The following is a 27,420-nucleotide window of genomic DNA, read 5'->3' on the forward strand; positions in this document are numbered from 1 at the left end:
GGGGAAAAATTGCTTTTATCTAACATTCAGAAAATTTTGGGCTGATTTCAGTGTTGATGCTTGTAGAGCTGTGCAGTAACAGTTTACATGAAATTTGGATTACGTAATCAGATTACAAAAAATATCACTTGTAATTAAAGTAGGCCTACTCGTAGTCAGGCTACAGTTTTTATTTTTATTGATTGCTTAATTTCATATTCACAAACTATATATTATTGATTATTCTTAATTACTCCTTTTCATCTTGCTATACTCGGTATTTTTTTTTTTTCTTGCATGTTCACAGATATGTTGGTTAACGCGTGACATACAGATAGCGACACAAGATAGCTCTATTTTTTGTAGGTCTAAGTGTTTTATTTTGATTGATGTTACTAATTTAAAATTACTACTTTTAATTTTACATTATTCATAATTTAATTAGCCTTTCATTATACAATAAACCCTCTGCAGCTCAAGGCCCAGTTTTGTAAACCTTGACGTAATGTTTAATGCACTCCGTTATCTTACTTTTTGTATAGGGTATGGTAGGCTATAATATTACCCAATTTAAATCGACATAAGTCAAAAGTAATCAAAAAGTAGCCTAATCTGATTAAAATGTGTAATGTAACTGATTACGTTATAACTAGGCTAACGTTATAATTTTTGTCATGTAATTTGGAATCGGTAACATACTGCCTAACCTCTGCTCGGCTCTGCTTGCTTCTAACAAAAAAATTATACAAACACACACACATTTACAAAGTGTTATAAATAGTCGCGGGTTTGCCAATATTCATAGGCTATATTTTCCAAAACTATTCTACACCTTTTTAGCACTTTTAACAAGTTTAATTATTTTACTATATTTATATGTTACATTTAGTTTTAATCGTTTAGACGTTTAATATATTCGTTCCGAGTTTGTGGCTGTAGATGACCGCTTGCACATGATAGCCAGCAGAGGGCGGTAAAACACCACGCTTTACAAATCACTTTGTAGTCGAGCACCCGTAGAAGTGATGTCATTGCTGTAGATGTGGAAAGGAGCCAGGAATACTTCCTGTGTAAATTATCTTGAGTATTGAGTCTATATCACCGAATGCTTTCTCAGATGAACCATACAGATCACCTCACCCTCTCCAGTCAAAGAGGTCCTGGCACAGGTCACTACCAACCATCTGTCCACACAGAGCTGTGGCGGGACTCCACAGGTTCACCCTGCGGAGGCTTCAACAGCATCATAATGTAAGGAGTCTGTTAAATCACTTTATAATGGACACCCCTCCATTTACCCCCCACCCAGGCCTTTAAAACAGGTCAGTTCCTGAGAGTCAGCACTTTGGGAGGAGGGAGTTGGTTGCAGTGGGCATAAAGGCATTTTTATGGTCCCACAGGATCCCGCATTTATCTACTTGAGAACATAAGTGCTTCTTTGCTGTGGCAGGCATAATCGACTGCAAGCAACTACCAGGACTCAGTGTTTATTTGTCGATCAAGTTGTGTAGAATGGTGGTAGGACCTCTGAAAGCAACACATTACTCTAGAGAAGAGTGCTCCTTAGGGATTTGGAAAAAAAAAAACATTAGGGAAATAACAAATTAAGCAAAGCACACCTTTTCTGCTAATGCCAAAACAGAATGTTTATTACTTTTTGTTTGCTATTTACATATTTATCAAATACAAAGTATAATACAGAGTTTGGGATGAAACCGCACACCTACATCATCTAACAAACCCTTGTTTCATCTGAAATTGTTCTTTCCCGCAGACACACAACATTCAACCATCAAAGCATGATTCTGAGGAGTTCCAGAGCGGCGTTTGGAGTCACTGCTGAATAAATCTAACCAATAAAATCAATTGCAACCACCCCGTACAACGTCATACGACTCTCTTTTGAACGCTTCATGCGATTCCTCAAATAATCGGGATGTAGTTTCATAAAATAAAAATAAAAGAATAAAAAAGTAGCTGGTTAGCTTTTAAATACCAAAAAGACAAGATATGCATACCCAGCCTGACAAAAAGGGAAAAGTGTTTGTCTATATGTGCGTCTTTCTGTCCTTTTATTTTCACAGATGGTCAGATTGTGGACATTTTAGGTCGTGCAACTCACATTATAAATAAGTAATTGATCGTTACTTCCCTCTTCTGCATTAATCCTGTATTCTACAGCTCTGAGTGGTGGAGAAATTACACAGGGGGGGCAGAAGGACAAATGAAAGGATGGAGGAGAAGATCAGAGGATCTGTAAAAGGGTCGGCTGAGATGGCCTGTTCCATTCTACAAGTCATTTTGTCGATGAAACTGACCCTGATGGGGATAAAAGTCTCTGTACGCACAGACACACCACAGAAAACAGGCTTCATTTATTCTGCAGAGGCTCATACGACACAGAACCGTTTTATTTGTATGGGTTTGCTCACTGTTGGATGGCCAATATTAGTTCCCCACTTTTTTGTGGAATGAAATAGTCTTTTAGGACGGAGATAAGGTCAACATCCCAGTCCATCGAGAATGTCATTTACTTCTTGAGTTATGGTATGTTCATACGAGCGCAGTCACTCCCCCGAGCTTGCCGCTCTCCTCGCCCGCCCAAGGCTGTAGGTTCTGCAGGGCGAACAGCGATGAGTTGTGGATGCAGAGTGGGTCTGATGGAACTGAATCAGTCAAAGACTTCTGAAAGGCATCGTGCTGGAGTTGAATCATCAGCCGGTTGGCCTGCTGACGCTCTGCCTCCCTCTCTTCCGCCGTCTGCCGCCTGACACGAGATGATATAGAGAAAATTAGAGGAGTAGAAGTTTTACATTTGCTACAGACTTGCTCATGTGCACATTTACTGCAGCTATTCAGTTTCCAGTGCAAACAGCGAATTACAGGGTGAAATTAACTACAGTAAAGCTGCAATAAAATATGGTGATCTTTGAGGAAAAAAAACACTAATCGTGTCAATATTTTACCGATATATGGATTTAGATATGATTCATTTAAGTGAGATTTTGTGAATTGGTTTGTGGAGATGTAGTTGATTAATGCAGGTAAATATCCAGTCTATTTAGACAAAACATTTGTGTAATGTTCAAGCAGCTCCTCCTCTTCTCCAAAGTGTGGTATGTCGTTAGTGCGTTTGCCTTAATTAATAATTAATATTTCTTCTTGACAACACCATTAATTCCCCAATAATTCTTACTGGTATTATGGCTGTTAGTAGGTCAAATCTGAAAAGTGATTTCAGGTCATAACAGGCACTAATGTGGTTAATATGTATATATATATATATATATATATATATATATATATATATATATATATATATATATATATATATATATATATATTAAAAGGCCTACATTTTTGTCTTTATTTAGTCAGTCAGTTTATGCAAAATATGCTTTTCAGTCGGTTTAATGATTTATGTCCAGCGTGAAATTTTATCAAGTACATCGTTCTATCATTCCAGTCATTTCTGTTGCCTGTTTACAACTCTGGATAAAACCATGTTATAGTTTTAAAAAAAAATCTATTTCACAGTGTGCTGTTGGACATTATCAGTGTCCAGACAAAAAGATGTACAATGGGAAATATATTGAAATTTCAGTGTTCTTGTGCCTTTGTTCCTCATATGCGATCACACTGGAGTTCTCCACCATTTTTCTCAACATTTCTACACTTTCCATTACAATATATCAACCTTTCTTTCTGTGTCTCACCTCCACTTGGTCCTGCGGTTTTGAAACCAGGTTTTGACTTGGGCGTCTGTCATTTTCAGAGTTTTAGCCAAAGCTGCTCGTTCAGCGCTGGCCAGGTATTTTTGTCTGTGGAAGCGCTTCTCCAGCTCGCAGATCTGCACTCGGGAGAAAGACGTACGGGGCTTCTTTCTCTTAGGTGGTGTGCGGTTCTGGTACGGGTGACCAATACGCCGAGCCACAGTGAAAGGTGTCAGGGCTGCTGTAGTATGAATAAGGAAGGAAAAGCCAGTGAGAGAAGAGTCTGACACAGTTTACTGACCTCCTTCTGTCACACTAAATAATTTTTCAGGCAAAATTGGAATCTATTCAAGATTTAAAATCACTTTTGTTAATATTGTGATTTTTAACGTATATATAAAATTAATTATAAAACCTATTATTTTGTATATCTACATTGTAAAATATTTATGTTGCTTTTGCAGTATCAGAGTTTTTAAATGCATTTGAATGCTGTAAAGACAGACTGTCAAAAGCCCACAAAAAAAACCTGGAAGCATTGCACATTTTTTCAATCAAGCTTTATCCCCCGCATATAATAATTGACAAAGAAAATGAAGGGCTGTTATGAAGTAAAATGCTTTTTGCACATTAAACCAGCTTTCACTTAAAGGTTTCACTAATTGTGCCCAAGTTTCTGACTCTTGCTGAGTCAAAGGAAAACTCTGTTCCTCATTATTATGAATTATCCCATGCCTTCATGCACTATACCTTTTAGATGTCAAGTAAGACTTTATATTATTGATTGATAAATACTAAAAACCCTCATAAACAGATGGATTGCTGATGCTTTTGGGATTTGTTGAGAGGCCTGTTACTCAGGTTACATATAAGCTATACAATAAAATCACACAAAACATATCCTATTAATGTTGCATCAAATACAAACAACAGCTGTTCCCCTAATGACAGCAATTACCTATATTGTTCATTTATTTATTACCTAAAACACACAGTAGAGCAGTAGAGCGCCTGTTACCGCAGCTATAGGTGGCAATAATTAAAGCTGGTGAAATATTGATATGTCTCTCTAATGGCACAGCGTTCGCATTTACCCCAGAATAAAGAAAGCTGGTGATATATGTGACAGCTCTGAATTGTAAGTTTATATTCATATGCAAAAGAGCGGTTACACTAAACAAAACAATACTCGTTTATTTCTGTATTTATGTAGCCCGCTTGGTAGATCTTCAATACATATATGAAAAACAAAATAATAATAATAATAATAAGCCTGCATATCAAATTAAATCTGGTTAATATACAAAACGCGATGATTTTAGTTATTTCACTATTATTCAGATTGTGTTAAAATTGCACTTGTCCAATACGCTTAAATGAAAACGAAATCATGCAAACAACAACAAAATATATTAGTATATATATATATATATAATATATATATTATATATATATATTTATATATATTTATATTATTTTTTTTTTTTTTCGTGCTGTTAACCTACACGTTGACCTACGCTGAACATTTTGAAATGTTGACTTTCTATCGGCCTTTTCATTTAATTTCGCCCACAACTGGCACAGGTGTTTCACGCTCTTCAAGGTCAAATAAAACTAAAACGAGCTCTTCGGCAGCAGCCATTCATCTACCGGCTCTTTATGGAAACAGCAGGATCAAGTTTCCCAGACACACTGTCTAATATTTATTGTATTGAAACCTCTACCAATTCATCCTTCTGGTTCTTTCACGAGCACACGTGCAACAACATCACAGTTTGCACAATTAAAATGGCAAATGATTAAAAGTGCATTATGCTATTTTGGGGAATACATTTCTATTGCGATAACTCGCAAATACATTTTTAAATGTATAGGCTATAGGCTACTCTATTTAAGTAATCCGTGTTGCGTTCATATGAATATAGTCTTTAATAAAATATTGTCTAATTATTTAAATGAAGGTTACTTTAATAATAGGCTAACTAAAGCATCACATAATATACTAGGCCTAAAGTTATTGCTAAAATACTGTTATTATAGCATTTCACCAACAATAGCTGAAATGTTTTGTTTGCTTGTTGTTGTTGTTTTTGTGTCGTCCTATAATAAATAAATAAAAAACAGAATTTAAAATAATTAAAACAAGAAGGAGAAAAAAACACCAGTCTTAGACATTTGTATGTTTTACATTTCATACGAAGTCTGCTTGACTTTTACCGTCAAAAATCCACAAACCACCGACATTTTAAATTACAAATATTTTAAATCATAATTCACAAAGAGTTTGGACTTTTCGCATTTATGTTTGTGTTCTTGAGGGATTTTTATTTTCTCAGACAATTCACCATTTCGTGATTCTGATAAGTTTAACCACGAGGATTTTGTCAGAAAAATTAAAGGAGCAGATCGAAAGAATAAGACTATTTGTTTACCTGCAAACCTGTCTTTGGCGAAGCGCTGGCTGCTCTCCATCCAGGGAAAACTCAGGCTCCCAAGACCGGGCACTGCGCTGGCCATGGGTGGAGGCACGGCCGCGGTCAGGGGCCTGTGAGCCGGGACCCTAATCACTCCTCCGGGTGCAAGGGTCAAGTTCACCCCGTATGGACTGGTCTCCTCATATGGAGCCGCGATGCCGTGAAAAGTGCCGGTTAGTGTCGTGTACGGCGTTGCGCTCGCTCCCGTTGGGCTGCCGAGATGGTAACTTCCTCCGCTCGCGCTGCCGCTGCTGCTGCTCTCGGAGTTATTCCTGCTCGAGTTCTGCTGTGGCTCTTGATCGGTGCCGCTGAGAATCTGGTCAATGCCGAAGCTGATGGGTTCATGTTGGGTAGGTTGTGATGTTTGACTGGTGCCACTTGGGCTAGAGCTTGGGGCTCGGTCCATCCTCACCACCCGAAGCTTTCCAGCGAGTTTATTCCACAGACAATTTCGGACTGCCCTGGAATTGTAGCCTACTACGGAAAACTCTAGACTATGAATGAGGGAATCCCTAGTAATCGGCTACTTTGTGATGTATTAGCCTACTCCTCGAGATTCAATTTTTGACTTAGGATGGTTTGGACGCATTCGTCTGTGGGTGAAAAGTTTTTGGCACGAGGACTTGGCAGATTTCTGGCACTCTCTCTCTCTCTCTCTCTCTCTCTCCACTGGATCCCTGCGCGGAACTCGTTGGGCTCTTCTCTTCTCTGATTGGACAGTGCTCAATCTCTCTCTCCTTATTGGCTTTCATTTTGTTACAAGTCACAAAGCATAACGCGTTTTATGACATCATTCTTTAAAATGCAGATCGTTTAGTCCACGATTTCTGTATTGGTCAAGTATCTCTTTATTATGGGCATGCTGACATCAGCACGTCATCACTGGCTTTTTAAATACTTGAGTATTTAACAGAGATTCTACCGTGGCCTCGTGTGGAAAATAAAGTGCTCATCAACTGTATTATTTACAATATGGAACTTTTGTGTAGAAAAAAAGTAGTTTGTAGTTAGCTTATGAGATGAGCAATGTATAGGATGAATTTATTTTTTTTTTGATAATCTTTCTGATTTATGCAAAAATATTTATGATCAATTCTCACTTTAAGAAAACTAAATTGAATTTATATATCGCCTCCAGTAACTGAAGGAGTGCTTTTGACCCCAAAGCTGCCCTCAACCTTTTTTTTTTTTATTTCTAAAATGTCAGTCAACTTTAGACTCGCTTTATTAGAAAAAAAAAACAGCAAATTAAATACCCTTTTTATTTATTTTGTCCATGGGGCAGTTGGAAAGTATTAGAGTATTAAAGTCATAGGCTACATCGCATAAAGAAAAAGTACAACATAAAGGGTAATAATAATAATAATAATAATAATAATAATAATAATAATAATAATAGCCTAATAGTTATAGGTTTAGGATTCCTATTTTTGATAGACAATTCAATTCTGACAAAAAAGACATTACAATTCTGTTTTATTTTCATAAACCGTGTTAATTGAGGCGCTTTTTTATCGTATTAATGTTATGAATATTAAACAAGTCTATATTATTAAAAATAAACGGAAAATAGACTGAAAGGTCGATTTAGGGGCGGTGTATTTTTGTCCGATATAGAGTAGGCTATCATTCGACGAAAATGGTAACATTAAACACTGGACATGGATAAGCAAAACTCACAAGTTACTTATTTTGTTAGAATGCAGTCATCATCTAATTTTTTAAAGTGTTCTTAAACCAACGTAAATCATTTTGTTTCCGTTAAATATTTTCTAAAATGTTACACGATTGAGTCTTTTATAGGCCCAGCATAATTTCAATGACTTAGATGCTCTTTAGTTGTTGCATCCTGAAACCGTCAGCTTCACAGCTGTGCGCCTAAAGGAGCCTGCACTGTTGGCGCTTGGAGAGCTGCACTCCCTTGCGCTTATTTAATCGAGAGTGTTGAGACACCCGATCTTCTGACAGCGGATCTAAGTGGTTCCTTGTAATCTGCCACGCAAAAATGATTATGCTCTTTTGGCCTGGCCGCCGCGTTTGATTAGCTTAAGGGGGAGGGAGCTGGTGTGGAGCAAATCCGTTTACTTTGAAGTAGTTGATATTTTAATAGACCATTAGTGCTGACGCTAAAAAGCCTCGGTCCCCCGGGAGCTCGGCCCTCGTCCAGTGGCTGAAGACGCTTAGCCTACGTCATTCCCGTCGTTGACCCATGGTCACTGTTTCGTTCTGAGCCTGTTAGCTTTTATCATGCAACATGCTTTCCTCTCATTAGATAGATAGATAGATAGATAGATAGATAGATAGATAGATAGATAGATAGATAGATAGATAGATAGATAGATAGATAGATAGATAGATAGATAGATAGATAGATAGATAGATAGATAGATAGATGGGATGCATCGCAGTGTTCAAGTTAACTTAAATCAGTAATAAAATAAATCGCTATTCATGCATGTAAAAAAATAAAGCCTAAAAATATAGACTGTCTTAAGAAGTATAGGCTTCGATATTTTACTTTTCGTTTTCTTATATTAGCTAATTTTGCAATAACAATAGTTGGCTTATATTTGTTTCAAAAGTTGCTCCGAAAGCGCTTTAATGGTGAAAAAAAAATGTAGGCCTACATCAATGAAAAGTTCTGGTCTGAATGAAACCATAATTTAATATTTTCTGTTTTGGGGGAGGTGGGTATTAAATGCACTCATAAACATCCCGATTCTGTGAGGGACACAGACGGTCTCACCTGGCAGAGTGCTGGAGGAGGACTCGGACCCACTTCTTATCTTTGACCCTTGCAAACAATTTAGCAGCCGGGAATCAATAGATTGATGAAAACTGAATTAAAAGCGTGAAATCCCTCGCTCAAAGAGCAAATAAAGGAATGGTTGGCGAATTGTTGGAGTAATTACCGGGATCTGCATATGAGCGTGCGCGCGTGCCACCCTGCCCCCGGCGCTGTTTTTATTGCGCGTGTCTGCCGTTATCAATTCTGCCGAACATTTTAAATGGGAGTCTGGCAGCCCGCAGTATAAAAGCGCTCAGATAATATGCAAAAAGACGACGCTGCTTTTGAATAATAAATGACGCACTTTTATAGCGGCTTTAAAACACCTGTGATGCTACGATATGAAAAGACCATGATAAGTAATAGTGCATTTAAAAAGGATCTAGTATGTTTTTATTACTATATTTTAAAAAGCATAGAGTGAGAGAGACGGGTTGAAAGAAGGAAATGGGTTGAATGAGGAGGGGCTGGGAGCCAGAGAGATAGGCCCTAGCTGTATTATTGCAATAAAAGCCAAGAAAAAGTGAAAGGCGCTGAAATTCCCTCCCAGCGAAATACCCTGCTTAATGAAAGTTTAGAGTCTCTCTCTATCTCTCTGCCCATGAAATATTCACTCAAATGTTATATAAAGCTCAGCGCCTAATGTCCTTTATGGCTTTCTTTGTTTTCTTTTGTTTTTTTTTTCTTCTTCTTGTTGTTCTTGCTTATTATTCTTGGGCTGTAATAGAACTCCTTTTAATTTAGTTTACATGGTGCGTCATCTGCGCCTCTTTCTTTCTTTCTTTCTTTCTTTCTTTCTTTCTTTCTTTCTTTCTTTCTTTCCTATAGGGCAGTGAATTCACTATACATGTGCATAACCGTCTTGAACTGAGAGTAGATCGTGTACATTTCTGCGTAAAAATAATGATTAAAAAAAATATGGTAAGAAAGTAAAACGTATTTTAGTCATAATGGATTTTTGTACTGGCCTATTTGGTGCAGGTAATATGTGTCCGGAAAAGAAACATACACACACACACACACACACACAAACACAGAAAGGTTTTTATTTTATCATTGTTATTTTTTTAACCCTGCTCAATATATTTCTATGACATTTAAAGACGTAAACTTGTGTTGAGGATAGGCTATAGAAAACCTACTGATCAAGATGATCTATTTGTGACCAGCAAACACATTATTTGTTTATGCATTTCAATGATTGTTTCCAATTGTATGTGCTGCTCCGAATGAAAAACCTTTTTATATTTGTTTACCATTTGAATTAAACCTCTAGAAATGAAAGTGATGGGTTATGATGTTATTAACAAGTAAATCTGATTACCACAACAAATTATAGGACAATTCACAAAATTGTAAATTTCTACATTTAATACAATATTTCCACCAGTGTTAGTGTGTAACAACAGCACTGTTTATACCTGACATTAATTCATATAGTTTAGGCATACAGTGCAGCTTTCTAAACCATTTTAATTTGCCAAAGATCAATATGGAATATTATAAAACATTTGAGACATATAGCACACACACACTCATTACAAGTAACTTTGGTACTAACACTTCCCTTTCCTGTCTCCCCTAATTGATTCAAATCAGAGTTTTTCAGTATTATCAGAATACATATTTCTCACACACATTTACAGTATTTGTCCCCACAAATATCCAACTGATAGATCTACAGTTTCACAACATGATTAAATAAGCCTCCAAAATGAGCAGTCTGCCACACTGAGATCAGTTTACAAAACACCACTGTACTGTAATACACAGATCTTTTTCTGAATAATTTAAGAAGCCTGTATGTTGAAATATACAAGACAGATTAATACAGTCAGACATTTGTTTTTAGATGCCAGTGAACAGAACATCTTTTTCATATTATTCTAATTCAGCATACAATCAGCTATAATTATTATTCTACATCTTTCTAGGCTTCTTATTGTTGTCGTTTTTCTTGTTGTTTTTATTAGTAATCTGCAATGTATGGTAATATGAATCTATTTATCTACATTCTCGATATAGAGTATCAGAAAGCAGCTGAATCAGGAAAGACCCCCTACCATGGGACACTGTATACAGAAGCAGATCTCTGTGTGTGTGTTTGCGTAAGGGGGAGCACTGCCACAGGCTTTTGCTTTTAGAGATCTCAGAAACTGCCCCTGATTGAGGAACTTGAAAAAAAGATGAGCAAGAGAGAGAGCAAGAGAGAGAGAGAGAGAGCGTGCAACGCACAGCTGTTTAAGACAATAGAGCAGGCTTTAGTGTAACCTGCTCACTGGGAGCATTTCAGCAACAAAGAGCCAAAGAGGAGTTGCCCCAGGGAGGAAATGGATAGCCTCTCTCTCCCCCTCCTTTTTTCAGAGCTCTCTCACTCACTCGCTTTGGTTCACACAGACACACAAGTGCATCTCTGTGCCTCATTATTGCTCAGTGTTCAGATGAGCCACGCTCCATTGAGTGAAGAGATGGAGAGAGTTTAACACACCACGCTGTGGAGAAATGAGCCGCAATCGGAAGTGCTCCTCTGGATGTGTGTTTGACTGGACCCTGTTTGATGTGATGCAAAGATTGTGGTCTTTTAAATGCTTCACCATGGCCATTTACTATTTCCACATTCTGTCTGTCTTGATGAGCTTTATCAGTAACACAAAACAGAACTGCCTTCAGGTTCCCCCATCTAATCCAGAATAATCCACAAAACAAGTTTTGTTTTATATTAAATAGCAAAATATGTTATTATTATTATTATTACACATGAATCAAATTAAATGTACTAACATTTTATAACAATATAATAGGATTTTATGCTTATGTATAAGTTGTTTATCCTAAAGGATAACATTTGTTGGATTTGTTTCAAAATATTGTTGTTGTTGATTTTATAGTTATTACCAATATAATATATAATTATTTTGCAATTTAATATTAACATTTTATCTAATATTTAGATATAATTTTAATACAAATATCTGTTTTTGCATTTATTTTAGATTTAAATTACACAATATTCTAGATCAATAAAATAAAAAGAAAGTTAGTAGGGGTCCAAAACAACATCAGACTCCACTGTCTTGTATGAACAACAAATATAAGACATTTAATAATAGACATTTAAAAAAAATTGTATATATATATTAGTTACTAATTTTTTATTTATCATTGCATTTAATAACAAAATGATATGATTTAATATGATTAAGATATTTAATAATATTAAATGTTTAATTAAGTATCATTTTAATATTGAAATGGAATTTATATATTTTTACAATTATCATAATTATTATATAACATTATTTTTGTAATGTATTGTAATGATTTAATAAAATGTCAATATTTACATTTGTTTTTTTGCATTTAAATGACATGCTATTCTCATCCAGATCAATAAAATAAACATTAATGGCAGTCTTTGGAGGATTACAGGATGTTATATGAAACATAACCAAATCAGACCCCATTCACAATCCATTGCTAACAGGTTTGCAGGTAAAGTCTTCATCAAAACAGGCAGATGTGACGGTCAAACATGGAAGACAGACTGACACTGTGTGTGCTGGAGGGGATAGCAGATCTGTGGCATGTGGAGCGCAGAACCGCTGCTCTGATGGTTGAGTGCGTGGCTCTGTTTCGCTTTAATGGCAGATGAGACAGAGGAGACGAGGAAGGGGTACATGTTTAAGGGGGGCAGCTGCAGGAACTTTTGAGAAAGTCTGACTTCTTTGGCCTGGAGAATAACTTTTGTTGGGACACTTGATGGTAATTATTACTCCTTAATCACCTCCAGGTTGTTTATATTGCTTAACTGTAACCTTACTACATATACGTTGTGTTTTTTTTTCCCTCTCCATGCGTGCCTATATCTGTGTGCACATGCTCCTGCAAGTGTGTGTGTGTTTTGTGCGTGTGTGGCGTCAGTGTCAGCCTCACCGTGAATCGTGTCAGAGGCACTCAATAAAAGGCGATTATTCAGTGTGTCGCTGTGCCTCTCTTTGTCTTCCTAACGACTGCCTTTTGACCTTCTCACCCTGCCTGCTGCCTGCCGGCGGGAGGGGAGGGAGCGCGGACCAGCTGCCACCAGTCTTACTGCCCCTCTCGTTGGCAGAGGCCTCGGCTACAGCCCCTGCTCCTCTCAGCACGCTGGGCCCTCAGGGTGGAGCAAGCTGTTGAGCCACCAGTCTCCCTGCTGTCCCACCTGCCCTACACATTTATACATACACACACACCGTCTCTCAGCATAGCCCGAGGCATCGCTGTCTCCTCCTATGTCTCATCCATCTCCGCTCACTTCCAGTCCGTTCATTTCATGTTTTGTCACTTTCTGAAGGTTTAGTTTTAGTCCTATTTTCTTTTAGTAGCAATAGTTGTTTTTCCCTCCAAGCTGTTTTCGTCTGTTTACAGAGTTAACTGTCAGATTTAAGTTACATTAGTGGGTGACATAAACTTGTAGCGCAGTTTATGGACTCTTCGACTGGTTTGAGGGTTTTTATAGGATTTTCTATTAATGTTGTTTGCTGTCTGGAGTATGTGTGTGCTGACATCCAACATGAGGCTTTTGCGGGATTTAAGGGATAGTGGTGCTAGTTATGGACATTGGAAAACAATGGCAACATTTTACAGTGAGGTTCAGTAAGCGAGCATTAGCATTAGGTAGCCCATCATGGGCTTGTAGTAATGACCAGCATGTTTTGCAGTATTTATTAATGTTAATATACAATTATTTGTATTGTTAATTTTGTATGTTTGTGAATTTTAACTGTTACAAATTGTTAATGCAAATGTTTAAAAATGCATTAACATTATATACACTAATAAATGCCCTGAAGGTATTGTTGTCTGTCAGTTTGTGTGCTTTAAAAAAATACTGAAGTTTTGAAGTTGTAAATTAAATCTTATTGGAGTATGTATGCTATTCTAAGGAATTACTATTTCAGTCTTTACTTTTTCCATTTCATTTATTTTACTTGCCATGTCTTTGAAATTATCTGGGAAATTTACTAGCATGTTCTGAGTACAATAGTTCTTCCAGAAGTGAAAATTAATTTACTCACCATCATCTCATTCCAAAAGGATATGACTTTCTTTTGTTCTGTGGATCACCAAAGAAGATGTTTTGAAGAACGGTTTTTGCTTTACTGTCTATGAGTCAATGGGTCAAAAACAGCTTTCAATTTATGGAAAACAACAAAGACCATAGATATAGGACTTAGACAACAAACAAATGCTTTTTAAAATAAAGGCATACAGGTTTGATTATTATACCATGTATGTATGTTAACGTTTATGGTGAACTCCAGAGTATTACATGCAGGAAATAAAAGAAAAACTGTGATTATTTCCTTGTTACTACCTTAATAGCTTCAACATGTTTCAACAAAATTAAAGATGTACACTTTAGCATTGTCCACTAAATGCTTTTGCAAACCATAGCACTCATGAGCCAAAGCATTGGACACACACAAACACATACACTCAGAGAGGTTCTTTCTGCTCTTTCTTTCTGACATCTCCATGATGGATGGCTTTCAAACACACACTTTATGAGCTGAGCATTCATCTGGATTCACAGCATCCACAACCAGATTTATCTGGGACGTGTATGAATGTGTGTGTTGGGGTGTGTGTGTGTGTGTGTGTGTGTGTGTACGCGCATGTGTGAACCGAATGTGAGAAAGAAAAAAAAACTGGGTAGAGCGAGAGAAACAGTGAGGTGCGGAGAAATTGCATAGAGTGTTTTTTTGTTTTGTTTTTTTTTTTTTTAGGATTCTGTGGTCTTTTTGTCTGAGATCCATAATTTATCTTTCATTCAGAATTATTGCGATTTAAAAAAAAAGAAAGAAAGAAAGAAAGAAAGAAAAAACGCTAATTAAATTCAGAATGGTTCCCCTCTATGCAGGCTATTCAAAATGTCCCACAGGTGAACGAAGAGCCTCAGGTGTCAATCAAAGCTTGTGGGCGGGTCTCCATGTGGCCAGAACAGTTCGTAATGAAGGGGTTCTGCAAGTTGACATAAGTTTGGGAGAGGAATGTCAGGACAGGGGTTTGGAATTTAGTTATTCTCTCGCTCCCTCTCCATCTCCTTCTCCTCCTGTCTCTCTCTCTCCCTCCTCCCCACTTTTCAGAGCGATTAACGCCCGGAGGACAAGACAATAAATCCTGGCCGCGCTGAATGAACGCCATTCATCATATTCATTTTCCTGTCGATACAATTATGAAAAGCCTCTGGCCTTTCTCTCTTTCTCTGGAACTCAATTCTGCTCAGGGAAAACGCAATTAGTGTGAGAGTAGGAGAAGGCTATCTTCAACTCCCTCTCCTCGATTCATCCCTTTCTCCTTCCCTCAGCCCCTTAAACTTTCCCCGTTTCGTTGTTCGAGGGGAGGTTGCGCGGTCCGCGCCGTTCGGAGTTGAAAAGTTGCCCTCTCCGTCCATCTGCTCCATGCGGTCGGTAGCTGGAACGCAGACTGACACCTGCTGGTCAGCGTCTCTGTCGACTCTGAAGAGCAGACCTTATTGATTTATCATTATATTGGTGTTTGTAAAGCACTTTTCGGGCCGACTGCACTTTGCTTGCGCGCGCGCGTGTGTTCAAACAAGAGTGCATGAGTCTTGTAGATGATACATGTGCTTTTATAATACACACTGTATCATACTGTACCTCGCTTGATGTATAGAGTTTGCGCGAGAGGAAAATAAATTTCTATTGCCGCCTTGTATGTGTGTTATTCCAGCGCAATAATTTGTTTCAATGTAATGTTTCTATTTGAGTTAGAGACGATGATAGCGCGAACCATAAAGTGGAATACGTGCGGTGCTGTGAATATATCAGGGTATTTTATGAACACGCTAAAATATCATTTACACTCTCTGAGCAGCACTGAGGAATAGATTAGCTGAAATAGAGAGGGGAGATTCTCGAGTCCCATAATGCTTTTCAAAACAATTTTTTTCATCTTTTCTCTATTATTGTTGCATGGAGAGAGCGGGAAATGGACATGGATGTGGGCAGGGGGAAGGAGTGTACAGGTGAATGAGAACAGGAGGGAGAGATAGAGCCACTTTATGAACGCACGAGAGAGAAGAGGAGAGCAATAAGGTGAGTAACCAGCCCTGCGGCCCTATGCTGCCAGACTATTTAAAAGTTATTAACACACATCTTTAAAAGGTAGAGCAAGAGAGAAAGAGGGTCAGGAAGATAGGCGAAATAAACAATTCTGTTAGAAGAGGATCCGCATGGATGGATGGATGACTGAATGGAAAAGAGAAGTGCGTAAGATGAGAGAGAGAGAGACAGGCCAGGTGTGGGGCCAGTCGTCCTCTGTGGGTCTCCCCTCGTCTGCCCACCCCCCCTCCTGGTGCTAATTGATTCTGGCTGCTCTGAGCTGATTAGTGTGAGGACTCATGGGGTCTGAAGGCTTAAGCCAGCTGTCCCAGAGCAGTGTGTACCCCACCACCCACCTGCGGCACTGACGCCCTCTATTGGAGCGGCAGGTTACTACCGCATTCAAAGGGAGGGGTGGGGGCAGGGAGTGGACAGGAGATACAACATGCTTAATGTAATTTTGATTGCCTTCAGATGCTGGATGCAGAGTAATTAGTTAATAGGTAATTAGTAATTATTGTGTACTTGGCAGATTAAGTGCTTGAAGCTGCAATGTGCTGATGTGATGGGTCTCAGTAGTGAAGCACGATATATGTACACCCTGAAGTCAAAACAGAGCATACAGTTCGTGTTTGATTCACTTTGCAAAATATTCACTGGGTATGAAAGTTTTACGGGATCATTTTTGGGGTGCAATCTGTTGAGGCCTGACCAGGCCCAGTTCTAAAGTGGCGCTCAAACAAAATCAGCAACACCCTCATTTAAAGCTGTAATAATAGCATTTCATTGCTGATTTGGAAAACTATCTAATTCATTTGCGCTTTGGAGATCGGTTTCTATTTCAGTGTGTTTTTGCAGAGTTGAGCAATGTAGCCAATCACAGATATATCTGTTGATTTCTTGAACCCAACAGCCAATCACAGGCGTTTAAAGGGGTCATCGAATGCCCATTTTCCACAAGTTGATATTATTCTTTAGGGCCTTAATGTAAAGTCTACAATATACTTTGGTTAATATGTTAGTGTAAAATACTCCCATTTTACCTTGTAAAAATCAGCTCTGCAGAAATTAACCAGTTTTTTGCATGTTGCTTTAGATGAACTCGGCTGACCCCGCCCTCTTTTCGGTGGGGTGAGGAACTGTGCTTCGAGTGCCTCATTTAGCCGTGAAAATGCTATGATCATTATTACATCCAACAACAGAACACCTCAATCGCTATGGAGACATTCTTTTCTACATCTGCTCTGACAGTAACAGTAAAACAACGTCGGTCAAACTGTTACAGCTCCCTCAGGGTGGGTCTAAGGTAAGACGGCTGTGCCAAATCAACAATCATGGGAGGGGCCTTCGTCCGTGTGACATCACACAGACCAGAAACTGAGAAAGGCCTGATTCGAAAAAGGGGATATTATTTTTAGGGATTAAATAAAAACCACTGGGTGGATTTTTATAATTTTAAGGTAGATTGTGTACACACACTGCCAACAAATATTTATGTTCAAACAACATATACAAGTGAACTTAGCATCCGATGACCGCTTTAAGTTAAAATCCACTGCTATAAATCGAGTTTTTGTTCAGGTGTTGTATTTGAAACAAATCATCTCCTTATAACAAAGTGTTGATGCAATGTAAGTAAGAGATTAGTTGTGCAGTGTAGAGAACTTCGCTGATTATAACATAACTTTGTGAGATCGCGATGAACAAAGATGAGTGACAGCTTTAAGTGATTATAAATGGAGCGCTCTTTGCACAAATCAATGGACGGCACTAAAACCTTTATTTATATATATATTCAAGTCGGCATGAAATCAAAATTCTTATTTTTAATGGAATACTCTGTTCATTATAAATAATTTATCCATGCACTTCATTATTATTATTTTTATTATTTTATTTTTTTTATTCATGTGCCCTCATAATATTTGATCAAAAACGTTAACCTCCCCTCCCCCTCAAAGCGACTCATCTTCTCTTCTGGTCACGAGCTGTGGCACAAGGGCAGAGCTAGTGAAATGAGGTGTAAACGCTGGGATAAATGACAGGGGGAAAAGCTGAAGCTGATGCTTCACTTTATAGAAATCAATGCATTGACCAGTGCTGACACAAACAATGGGGGAGTACAGTACCTTTAAAAATTGAAAGGATATTAGGATATTACCACAAAAATACTCTTAAGACATCGCAAAAATAAAAATGAAAATAATAATAATAATTTTTATGAATGTGACTTAATTTTAACTTACTCATTTGTAAGTCACTTTGGATAAAAGTGTCTGCAAAATGACTAAATGTAACCTGATGGAGGATGCGCTCAGTCATTCAGGCAGTCTCTCTCTCTCACGCGCACACATGAACATTTCTTTATGCTAGGGTGTTGGTGGTGAATCCAGTGGAGAGAAATCCCCCCACAACTAACTGCAAACTGGCATTCAGATCTGCTTTCATTTTGTTAGCAACGCCCAATGATCCAATCATTTCCCGAAAGATGAAATCAAGTCCCGCCTCTCATTTCAAATGCTTTTCACCCATATAGATGTCACATAGATTAAAAAAAGACAATCGCTACTTCTGTTTCATGCCACATTCAAGGTTAGACCACTCTCACTAATTTAAGAAGCAGCCACAATGATTTGATTCAGGAGCTGGGCCTGGGCCTGACAGAATCTTAAAGATGCCATAGAATGCAAAAATCACTTATATAAGGTGTTTGAACACATTTCTGTGGCCGCAGTGTGTACAAAAAACCAGCCTATAATGGTAAAGAAATCCACCCACTCATTGTTTTATAATGCCAATATATTATAAACAGTCTCTCCACATGAGCAGTTCCAGATTTCTCATTACTATGACATCATACTCGGGGAAAGTCCCGTCCATTTGTGATGCTCTCTGCCCTATTAGCATTTACACAGCCCTGAGTGAGAAGCAGCGGTCCGCCATTACTGTTTTCTTGCTGTAGCTGCTGTAGGTACAATATCAGCACCAAAGAAACATTAAAAGTGTCATGTGTTGGTATACACAAACGAACATAGGAGTCTCCACAGACCGCTGAGGACATGGTGGTTTCGTTTCATTTTCCAAGGAAATGTCCTGGAAAAAAACAGAAAAGTCCTATACATTTCTGCCCAAATTTTATGGCCGACTGCCTCACAAACGAGGGTCAGTTCAGCGCCATAGCTGTGCAAAGACTACTTCTGAAGGAGGGATCAATGCCAACGCTTCTATCGCAAACATCCAGACTCGTGTGTCATATTTTGTTTTCCAAAAGAGTTTCTTGGCTCTCTGTAAGGCTAATGTTGCTAAAGCTACCATTGTTTCTGCCTGTTTTCACTAATGCTGCTTTCACGTGCTACCAGAATGATTGTAAATAGGAATGTGGTAGTTAATAAGTGCATTTGAAAGCAATGTGAGGTCAGTAACATGGTCATCATCAGGGAGGAGGGAGCATCAGCCCTTTTTTATTTAAAGGAGACGAAAACAAAAACTGCGTATTTTGCCTCATACCCTAAAAGTGGCAATTTCAACAAGCTATAAAAAATGATCTGTGGGGTATTTTGAGATCAAACTTCACATATACTCACATACTCACATACTTAATACTCATACACATACACATACTCATACATACATACTTAAAATATTGTATCAATGCATTCTATGGCACCTTTAAGTGTCTTTTGGATAACAACATTTAGTAGGCCTACATCACTAAATTACATTTTTAAAATTCCAATAGAAAGCAGTTTTAAATAATAAAAACATGTCACATCATTACTGCTTTTGCTGTATTTTGGATCAAATAAATGCAGGCTTGGTGGGCAGCAGAGAATTCTTAGTATATGATAAATCAATATCAGTAAAAATACACTTAAATACTTTAAGATTATATAAAACGACTTTAATATACACTGCAATATTTTAAGATTACTTTTTTATTTTTTGTCCAGACATATGATGTGCATGTTGGTATATTTAGCATAAACCCATTATTTGAGAGAAAAACAACAAAAAAAAAGAAAAAAAAAGGAAAGGAAAGGAAGATAAATTGTAAATGAAGAGCTGAATAAGTGTAAATGTTCTTGTATGAGATCTAAAGAAAGTTAAAATATGTGTTTCCATTCATATTTTCACCTCTCCCAGGTAACTGGCAAGCTACCATAAATTTTCATCTTCAACCGTTTGAAGTGTGGGTGTAAACAGATTGAATATTTGTTAATGTTTGCCCGCTGTGATTAAGAGACAAAGTTGTGTGTCGTTGTACCTGTCTTTGTGTGCACATGAGTATGTGTGTGAGTGCGTATGTTTGTGTGTGTTTGGTAATTGGCTGTATATTAAAGATAGTTGTGATCCTGCCCTCTCTAACACAGCAATAAAGCTCACTTAGAGTGTTTTATTAAAAACAGCCAGCGAGAGGGGGGAGACGGAGGGATGGGGCGGCAGAGACGTAACAACACAAAAATATTGGACTTTTTCCTGTATCATTTTTTGTCTTTAAAAAGTCCAAATGACCACTCAAATTGGGTAGTGCATCATTTTCTGTCATGCAGCTGAAAGCGTGGCAGACAGTTCTAATTCATCATTTTGGTGATTTAATAGCTGAGAAATATATTAAAATAATAAAATGTGGGCTGAAATGCCCTGGATTTGCAGTGATAAATAGCCCTCTCTGGCCTGATCGGATTAGTTCCACTAACAGATATATTGCGGTCAGGATTCACGCAGGCACGCACGATTGTTTTCCAATAAAAAGTTGCATATTAAATTCCAACACAGAAAAGGAGGGGAGAGGCCCTTCTATCTACAAACCCTCCAGAAAAAGAAATAGGGGAAAACGAGAGAGATGAATGTAGAGAGGGAATAAGGGATTTTAAGTGTTACACCGATACCATCCGGAGATATATTGCCAGAGCCGAACCACCACAGCCGATAAGTAAGCTACTTAAACTTATTTATCTGGACATTTATAGCAAATTCTCACACATACATAATTCCTCATGCTCAGAGAGTCATATTAGCATGCTCACAAGCTCATAAACTTTCATTTAAACTCTCTCTCTCTCGCTCCCTCCCTCCCTCTCTCCCTTCTTCCGTCCGTATCCCCGAGGAAAACATTTGGAGTCTCATTGTCCTTCGACTCATCAGGAAGTGCTTGGTTGTAATTAATTAGCTCATTTGTTTATGCAAATGTCTGCAATTAAGTCATATTGTTTGTTAAAGAGATAATTTTCCAAATCAAAAAAAGATGTCCTGGATCTGAGAGCAAATGCTGTTCGTCTAATTAAGCACATTAGTCCAAATTTGTAATTAACAGCGCATAATTAGGTGGGAAGATATCCTGTTTATGAATGACGTCATCAGGGGTTTAAATGCACAGAACGAGAATCTGACAGACAGATGGGCCGGTAGACGGAATCGCAGACGGATGAAAAAAAAAAACAGACAGCAAAGGATGAAAAACAGGTGAAAATCAAGACTGTATGCTGGGGACATGTGTGGGAGAAAAACACACAAGCGTAGATTCGTGAAGCCAACAATTTTCTAAATTTTCTGTCATCAGTGCTGTGAGCCACAGTCAAATGTGTGTGTATTTATTTATATGTGTGATAAGGGTGTGTATGTGAGAAGCACGATGGAGGGAAGGTGTTCGGGGTCAAAGCGGTTGAACATTAAAGGGTTAAATCTCTTTCATTATTACTCCCCAAATCGACCTGGGGGGATGCAAGGAGAACTGATTAGAAAGGAGAGAGGAGGAATGAGAAAGCTAAAGAGAGATGAAGACAGAGGGCAGAGAAAGAGAGAGATCTCAAAACAGTCCGATATAAATCATAACAATCATAACCTCAGGGCATGTCATGATAAAGAAGAGAAGGGAAGAGACAGAGCGAAAGAAAGAAAAGTGAGGGACACTATACAAATACAAGCACAATGTACAGCCACAGGAATTGTTGTGATGTTTATGTTAAAATATGAGGGTTTGCACGTTATGGTTATTGTTAAGTTTGTATACAGTACATATATTAATTGTGAAGGCCTAAATGCGTGGATGGAAGGAAATCTCTTTTTTTTATGCAAATACAATTCAGGACTGGAGCATTCAAGAAGGATACAAAAAGTACCAAAAATATCATAAAAGTATCCCATTTGTATACTCAACATGCTATATGTAAGTCTTTTTAATTCATATACCTTTGCGTGAAAAACAAACCACAATTTATGTAATTATTTACCAATATAAATGATTTCCATCTTAAGAGTTCATTAGATATATTTTTTTAATTCATAAATGAATAAATTATTCTAAAAATATGCTTTTTAGAGTTTGTTTACTAGTTCTGTTTATAACCATATTATGCTGAAGAACCCTTGCATGATGAAATGGTTCTTTGTGTCAGAGTGTAGGGTTTTTTATTCCAACCCTTTTGTCTTTTTTTTTTAATCTGTAACTGTCAAAAAATTTATTCAGTGCCACTTTATTGATTTTTTTGCAGCTCATATATCAACACCCAACTACTCAGACTGTCAACACACTCTCAACAGACACTTGATATTCTTCTTTTAACGTACAAATTGTAAGCAAACGCTCATACACTGAAGGACTACGATAAAGAAACTTTTGTGCAATGGAAAGGTTCCCAATAAAGAACCTTTATTTTTAAGAGGGTATTTGTGGCCTGCTCTGTTCCGTTGAGGATACTTCTCTCTTCTTTTAAACTAAGCAGGCTAGTGACAGATATGCTGAATTAATGATCCATATATTGTTAGAGTTTTTAGTTCTTGAGTATAGTAATAAAAGTATTGTAAGTGTGCAATCCCATGACTTTGTACTGGTAGTGTTTAGAACCATTTGTCCTTTAAGTCGTCTGATCTTTTCATTTAATCATTTCAGATTCCTTTCACAAACACTGACTGAATGATCTGTTAATGAATCGAATTCATTCGGTTCAAGTTCAACTCACTGACTCATTGATTCATTGCATCGTTAACAGCTCACTGGAGGGGAAGATTATCAGTGACTTAAATCTCGGGTATGGCTTCAGGAGACAATTTTTAAACATGATTTTATACTGTATACTGTTAGTATATTATTTTTGCTATGTGATGTAGGCTACATGTTTTTGTTCTGTGCTTGCGTTATGCACGAGGCCTTGCGTGTGCTTGTTTTTGCCGTTTTTATGCGTCAGGGGGATAAGTCTAAGAGAGGGTTGGAATGAGTAGTCTATCTCTTTAGGGATGGAAAGTGCCTCTGAAGAGATTTTTGCCAGGCCAGCCCGTGTCCCAAACAAGCCACAAATGAACAAATAACACACAAGAATGTGGAATTGTGCGTTTGAAGAAAATTACGTACCACAATGAGCGGGAAGCTGTGGAGTAACAACGCGGTTTACTGAGGATGACGGGACACATAGTGGAAAAAAAGCAGAAGATATTGAAAGCTGAGGGGAAAAACCATGACCATAGAGTAAAATGAAACTATATGAGCGACCGAACCGCGATCATTTTGTCCTCGTGCGACTAAAGTATGTCCAGAGAGTTTTACACCGCTTCTCCGTTATGGGTGACCAGGGGGAGGGCGAAAAAGACAATGTCATCTCTTTGTAATTGGTTTTTAGTTTTAATTTCTTTGTGTTTAACACAAATAGGATGGTTCTATTAATGTTAAGTAGGCTTGTGTAATAAGTTTCTATGACCTGCAGGAATTCCTAATCATTAATTCAAGCAAAAGCCTAATGACCTTCTAATCTGTAGCACTTATGAAGAACATTAGTCTCTTTCTCTCTCTTTCACTCGATCTCTCGTCCCACCTCTCTCTCTCTCTCTTTTGCTAAGAAAGGCTAATTAAAATAGCCATTTGGCAGCCTAGCGTCCTAATTGCTATTCCCATCATTGCTGGTCGATTGGGAGGAGATAGAGAGATAGAGGAAGGGGAGAGAGTGAGGAAAAGAAAAGATGAGCGAGAATAAGATTGATAATGAGATAACGAGTCATTAGAAGCATACATTAGCGAATACAGCCCTGGCTAATGTCCCCTCAATCAGTTAGACCTCTCTCATCCTTGCCTGTCTTCTTTTTATCATTCTGTCCCTGCATGTGCTTCCAGCCATCTCCTGTCTCATATCTGGAGAAAAGGATGTCCTCTTCTGGCTGGTGAAGAGAAAGTGCTGTGCCGCGCAGCATTTTGGGCAGGTTTGTGATCATCTAACTTTTAGATCATTTTTGCTTTAATGAAACCATGGCATTATGATGTATGGTTTATAAAAAGCATCAGGGTGATGTAAAAGGAAATAGGCTATAATCTGATTTTGGATTGAAGAATGATTCCAAGCAATATTTGAACATATCCATTGCGCCATCTGCTGGTGATCTGGCGTATAAATGCGTGTTAAAATGGAACCTGCTGTGTTGGACTCTGACAAGAGCTTTATTTTGAGCATTTGTTAGGCATAACATTGTTAATTAACACGTTTTAACCCATAATGTAGAAGATTACGGGTATAAACCCATCTGGTCCGTCAGACCTGAGCTGGGAACAGGCCATGGATATGGGAGAAGGTGCGATGGAGAAGTGGCCTTCTCCGAAACTCATCAATCGGACGTTATTGACCATTGGAAGTTGGAGGTAATGTGCCAGGATCACCCCACCTGGCATGGCAGGGTCAGTGAGCATCAAGTCATAGTTTGCAGTCTTTATTTGTGTCATCACATCTCTGTTCTCCAGCATGGTGGTGACCATGGCACAGTTTGCAGTGTGAGCCACCTTTATGATGTCAATAAATTATGATATCTGGGTCAGCAAGCCCATCACTGAGCCCTTCCTGCGGGCCTCAAAAATCATTTGTACTGTGTTCTCAAACAAGTCTAGGTCTTGTTCTTCTTTGAGGTGAAAACAGGCTTCAACACCAGAAATAGTGGACTTTGCTGAAATAATGCAAAATTTATATAATAACCAGTGTCCCTGTGTATTTAAATCAGTACTTCTGTGTTCAACCAGTGACTGCCATCAACAGGGAAAACCAGGATCTTACTGCCATTATAACCACAGGGTAAAGACAGAAGGAGGGATGTCCAAAGGAAAATGAGGGAAATGTATCCACACATTTCTCTCTTTTTTTCCTCTCTCAAAATAACAAAAATAATCAGCATGAAAATCTCTTTAAATGCCTTTCTAATACAATAAACAGTATTTAAAATGGACTAAAGTATAAAGTCTGAGTTCTCTTATGCATATTTATTTTATATACATTGTTCATAAATTAAAACTATGCAAGCTAAATATCAATGTATAAAAAGTTTGCTAGGTCCCATACCTGAGTTAAGTCTTCTAGTTTCAGTCCCTCAAAAAATGTTTCTGTGTAGAAGAAAAAGCCTTCACACAGTCTCTGAAGGATGAGAGATTAGCTTCCCTATTTAGCATAATTCCTCTTTTGTTTTCTTATGAAACATTTCTCAGCCCTTATTTTTTCTGTCCAGCATGATATTCAGAAATAGCTGTGCTTTAACAAATGTTGAATTGCAAAATTTCATTTTTGAAGCACATCACATCTGTTTATTCCTGTAAACAGTATTTTAGTTAGTTTTTTTATTTATTTTTTTTCAGAAAGGAGTTGTACTCACTTCTGCTACTAGTTAGACAAGTAATCAAGTTAGACAATGTCACTTAAAAATATTTAATCGAGAATCATCAGAGACTAAATATAAAGACACAGGCACTTTCTATATGCATCCATGCCATTCACAGAATATAATTTCATCAGGTTAGATATTACACTATGCATCGGTTACTATAGTCTCTACATATTGTGTCTATGTATTTATGTATGCCATCATTATTGATACAAGTAGCAGTCCATCTATTTAACAACTGTTGTGACAGATGTAATTGGTGCCATCTGGACTGCAGGATCAAATGCTACCGGTGCCACATTGATCACTCCAGCTGACTGCTGTGTAGAGATAACTTGTGTGGTGGTTGCCATTGGAATGGGTTGAATCATGGGATGTGTTGTCTGTACAGAGACCGTTTGTTTGCGTGCTTTAATTTCTCTACTCATCTGACACCAGGAACACCAGATGCAACAGCAAGTCACCATGATGTCCTCACAGATACTGCCCTGTTGCAACACATACAAACAAATGATTGCTTTGAAGCCCTCTTTGATTTCCTTTTTCATTTGTAGAGGGAAAGGAAAAACTCACCTCAATATCATATTTGTGGCGAACTGCAACCCTCATCCCCAGAGACACAGGTGGCACACATACTGGAACCCCGACTGCTGCCATGATGCCTGGCCCGAGTATGTCCAGCAGAGGCAGACAGGTGCTTTCCCCAAAATCCCCAGTGGTGGTGCAGGTAAAGCAAGGAAAGCACCAGTACGCATAGCAGCCTGAGGACCAAAAATGCACATGATGTGATATTATTTGCACAATTTTTATTGAACTGTAAAAATGGTCCTGTAATATTTATTATAAGACCTTAAAGCTTACTTACAAGAATTCAAGTCCTGGTAACAGTCACATATTCCTGAATTCCAGCCACTCTTCGTAGGCATCTGCACAACTACAGTTGTCATTGTGGTCTGGCTTTACTAATATGGAAGGATGACAAAGAAAGGAACGTTTTTCATTATTTAAAAACACTGTGTGATGGGGGTGTGTGATGAGTGGGGCGTGTGTGATGAATTTGAGCTTGCCTCTCCTGTGTGGTCCGGCACCTCTGCGATGCTTAGGAATCTTTAAGTACATATGTTAAGCTCTGTGTACTGTATGAAAACCACATGGTGGTGAGTATGCACGCTGAACACTTTGCGCACTTTCTAAAATCCATACAAGTGGTAAGTATGCACACAAGACTCTGCGCACTCTGAAATCCTGTATGGTAAGGGTTATGCGCTCAGCTTTGTTCCCTTTCTTGAGATGGTTAGATCTTGGTTTGCTTGGGCTCCACTCAGTCAGGGTGTATTTATTTATACAATTCAAGCATCGCTTCTCTCAAACATGAGGGGCTATTTGGGCGGTTCTCATGGTAGTTTAGCAGCACTCCTGTTTACTAAGAAGCATTGCCTATGAGTGTGCCACTCTCTTTCTGAGTTTGGAGTTTTCCTCTCATGTAGATTGTGTCTTCTGTTCTTTACCCAGAGTGCTCCAGCACTATTTCCAGCAGATCGAGTTGATGACTCTCAAACATATTGTTTTGGGATGCACCATTCCATCTATGAGCTGCTCTATCAGAGTACCACAAGAGCCCCCTCATTAAAACAGTATTTAAATCCATGTTATGGTAAGTGTGCACGTCTTTGCACACTTTATAAAATCCACACTGTGGTAAGTTTGCATGGTAGTATTTTGCGTTCTTTCTAAAATCC

At 38.1% G+C, this 27,420-nt stretch overlaps 2 protein-coding genes across 2 annotated transcripts; both read right to left on the bottom strand.

Annotated features, from left to right (window-relative positions):
- Positions 1-1,599: 1,599 nt before the first annotated feature.
- On the bottom strand, positions 1,600-6,797 carry LOC113109744 (T-cell leukemia homeobox protein 3-like). The gene is made up of 3 exons (XM_026273487.1): positions 6,125-6,797; positions 3,696-3,933; positions 1,600-2,746 (listed from the first exon to the last, which is right to left on the bottom strand). Exons 1-3 carry the CDS (start codon positions 6,570-6,572, stop codon positions 2,533-2,535), a joined length of 900 nt encoding a protein of 299 aa, XP_026129272.1. The 5' UTR covers positions 6,573-6,797; the 3' UTR covers positions 1,600-2,532.
- A 19,068-nt stretch (positions 6,798-25,865) lies between these two features.
- LOC113109752 (placenta-specific gene 8 protein-like) lies at positions 25,866-27,145 on the bottom strand. The gene is made up of 3 exons (XM_026273497.1): positions 26,547-27,145; positions 26,255-26,442; positions 25,866-26,169 (listed from the first exon to the last, which is right to left on the bottom strand). The coding sequence occupies exons 1-3, from the start codon at positions 26,626-26,628 to the stop codon at positions 25,909-25,911; spliced, it is 531 nt and encodes a 176-aa protein (XP_026129282.1). The 5' UTR covers positions 26,629-27,145; the 3' UTR covers positions 25,866-25,908.
- Positions 27,146-27,420: the final 275 nt, after the last annotated feature.

Source organism: Carassius auratus, chromosome 10 (assembly GCF_003368295.1).
Source record: "Carassius auratus strain Wakin chromosome 10, ASM336829v1, whole genome shotgun sequence".
Lineage (NCBI taxonomy): Eukaryota > Metazoa > Chordata > Actinopteri > Cypriniformes > Cyprinidae > Carassius > Carassius auratus.

Bases quoted from the DNA above. Each gene is read 5' to 3' on its own strand.
- LOC113109744 (XM_026273487.1), bottom strand. From the start codon at position 6,572: ATGGACCGAGCCCCAAGCTCTAGCCCAAGTGGCACCAGTCAAACATCA. The intron at 3,934-6,124 runs GTAAACAAATAG...TTCATACTACAG, and splicing joins CGCCAAAGACAGGTTTGCAG to CAGCCCTGACACCTTTCACT. The intron at 2,747-3,695 runs GTGAGACACAGA...ATCTCGTGTCAG, and splicing joins AACCGCAGGACCAAGTGGAG to GCGGCAGACGGCGGAAGAGA.
- LOC113109752 (XM_026273497.1), bottom strand. From the start codon at position 26,628: ATGACAACTGTAGTTGTGCAGATGCCTACGAAGAGTGGCTGGAATTCA. The intron at 26,443-26,546 runs GTAAGTAAGCTT...TTTGGTCCTCAG, and splicing joins TTACCAGGACTTGAATTCTT to GCTGCTATGCGTACTGGTGC. The intron at 26,170-26,254 runs GTGAGTTTTTCC...GTGTTGCAACAG, and splicing joins GCCACAAATATGATATTGAG to GGCAGTATCTGTGAGGACAT.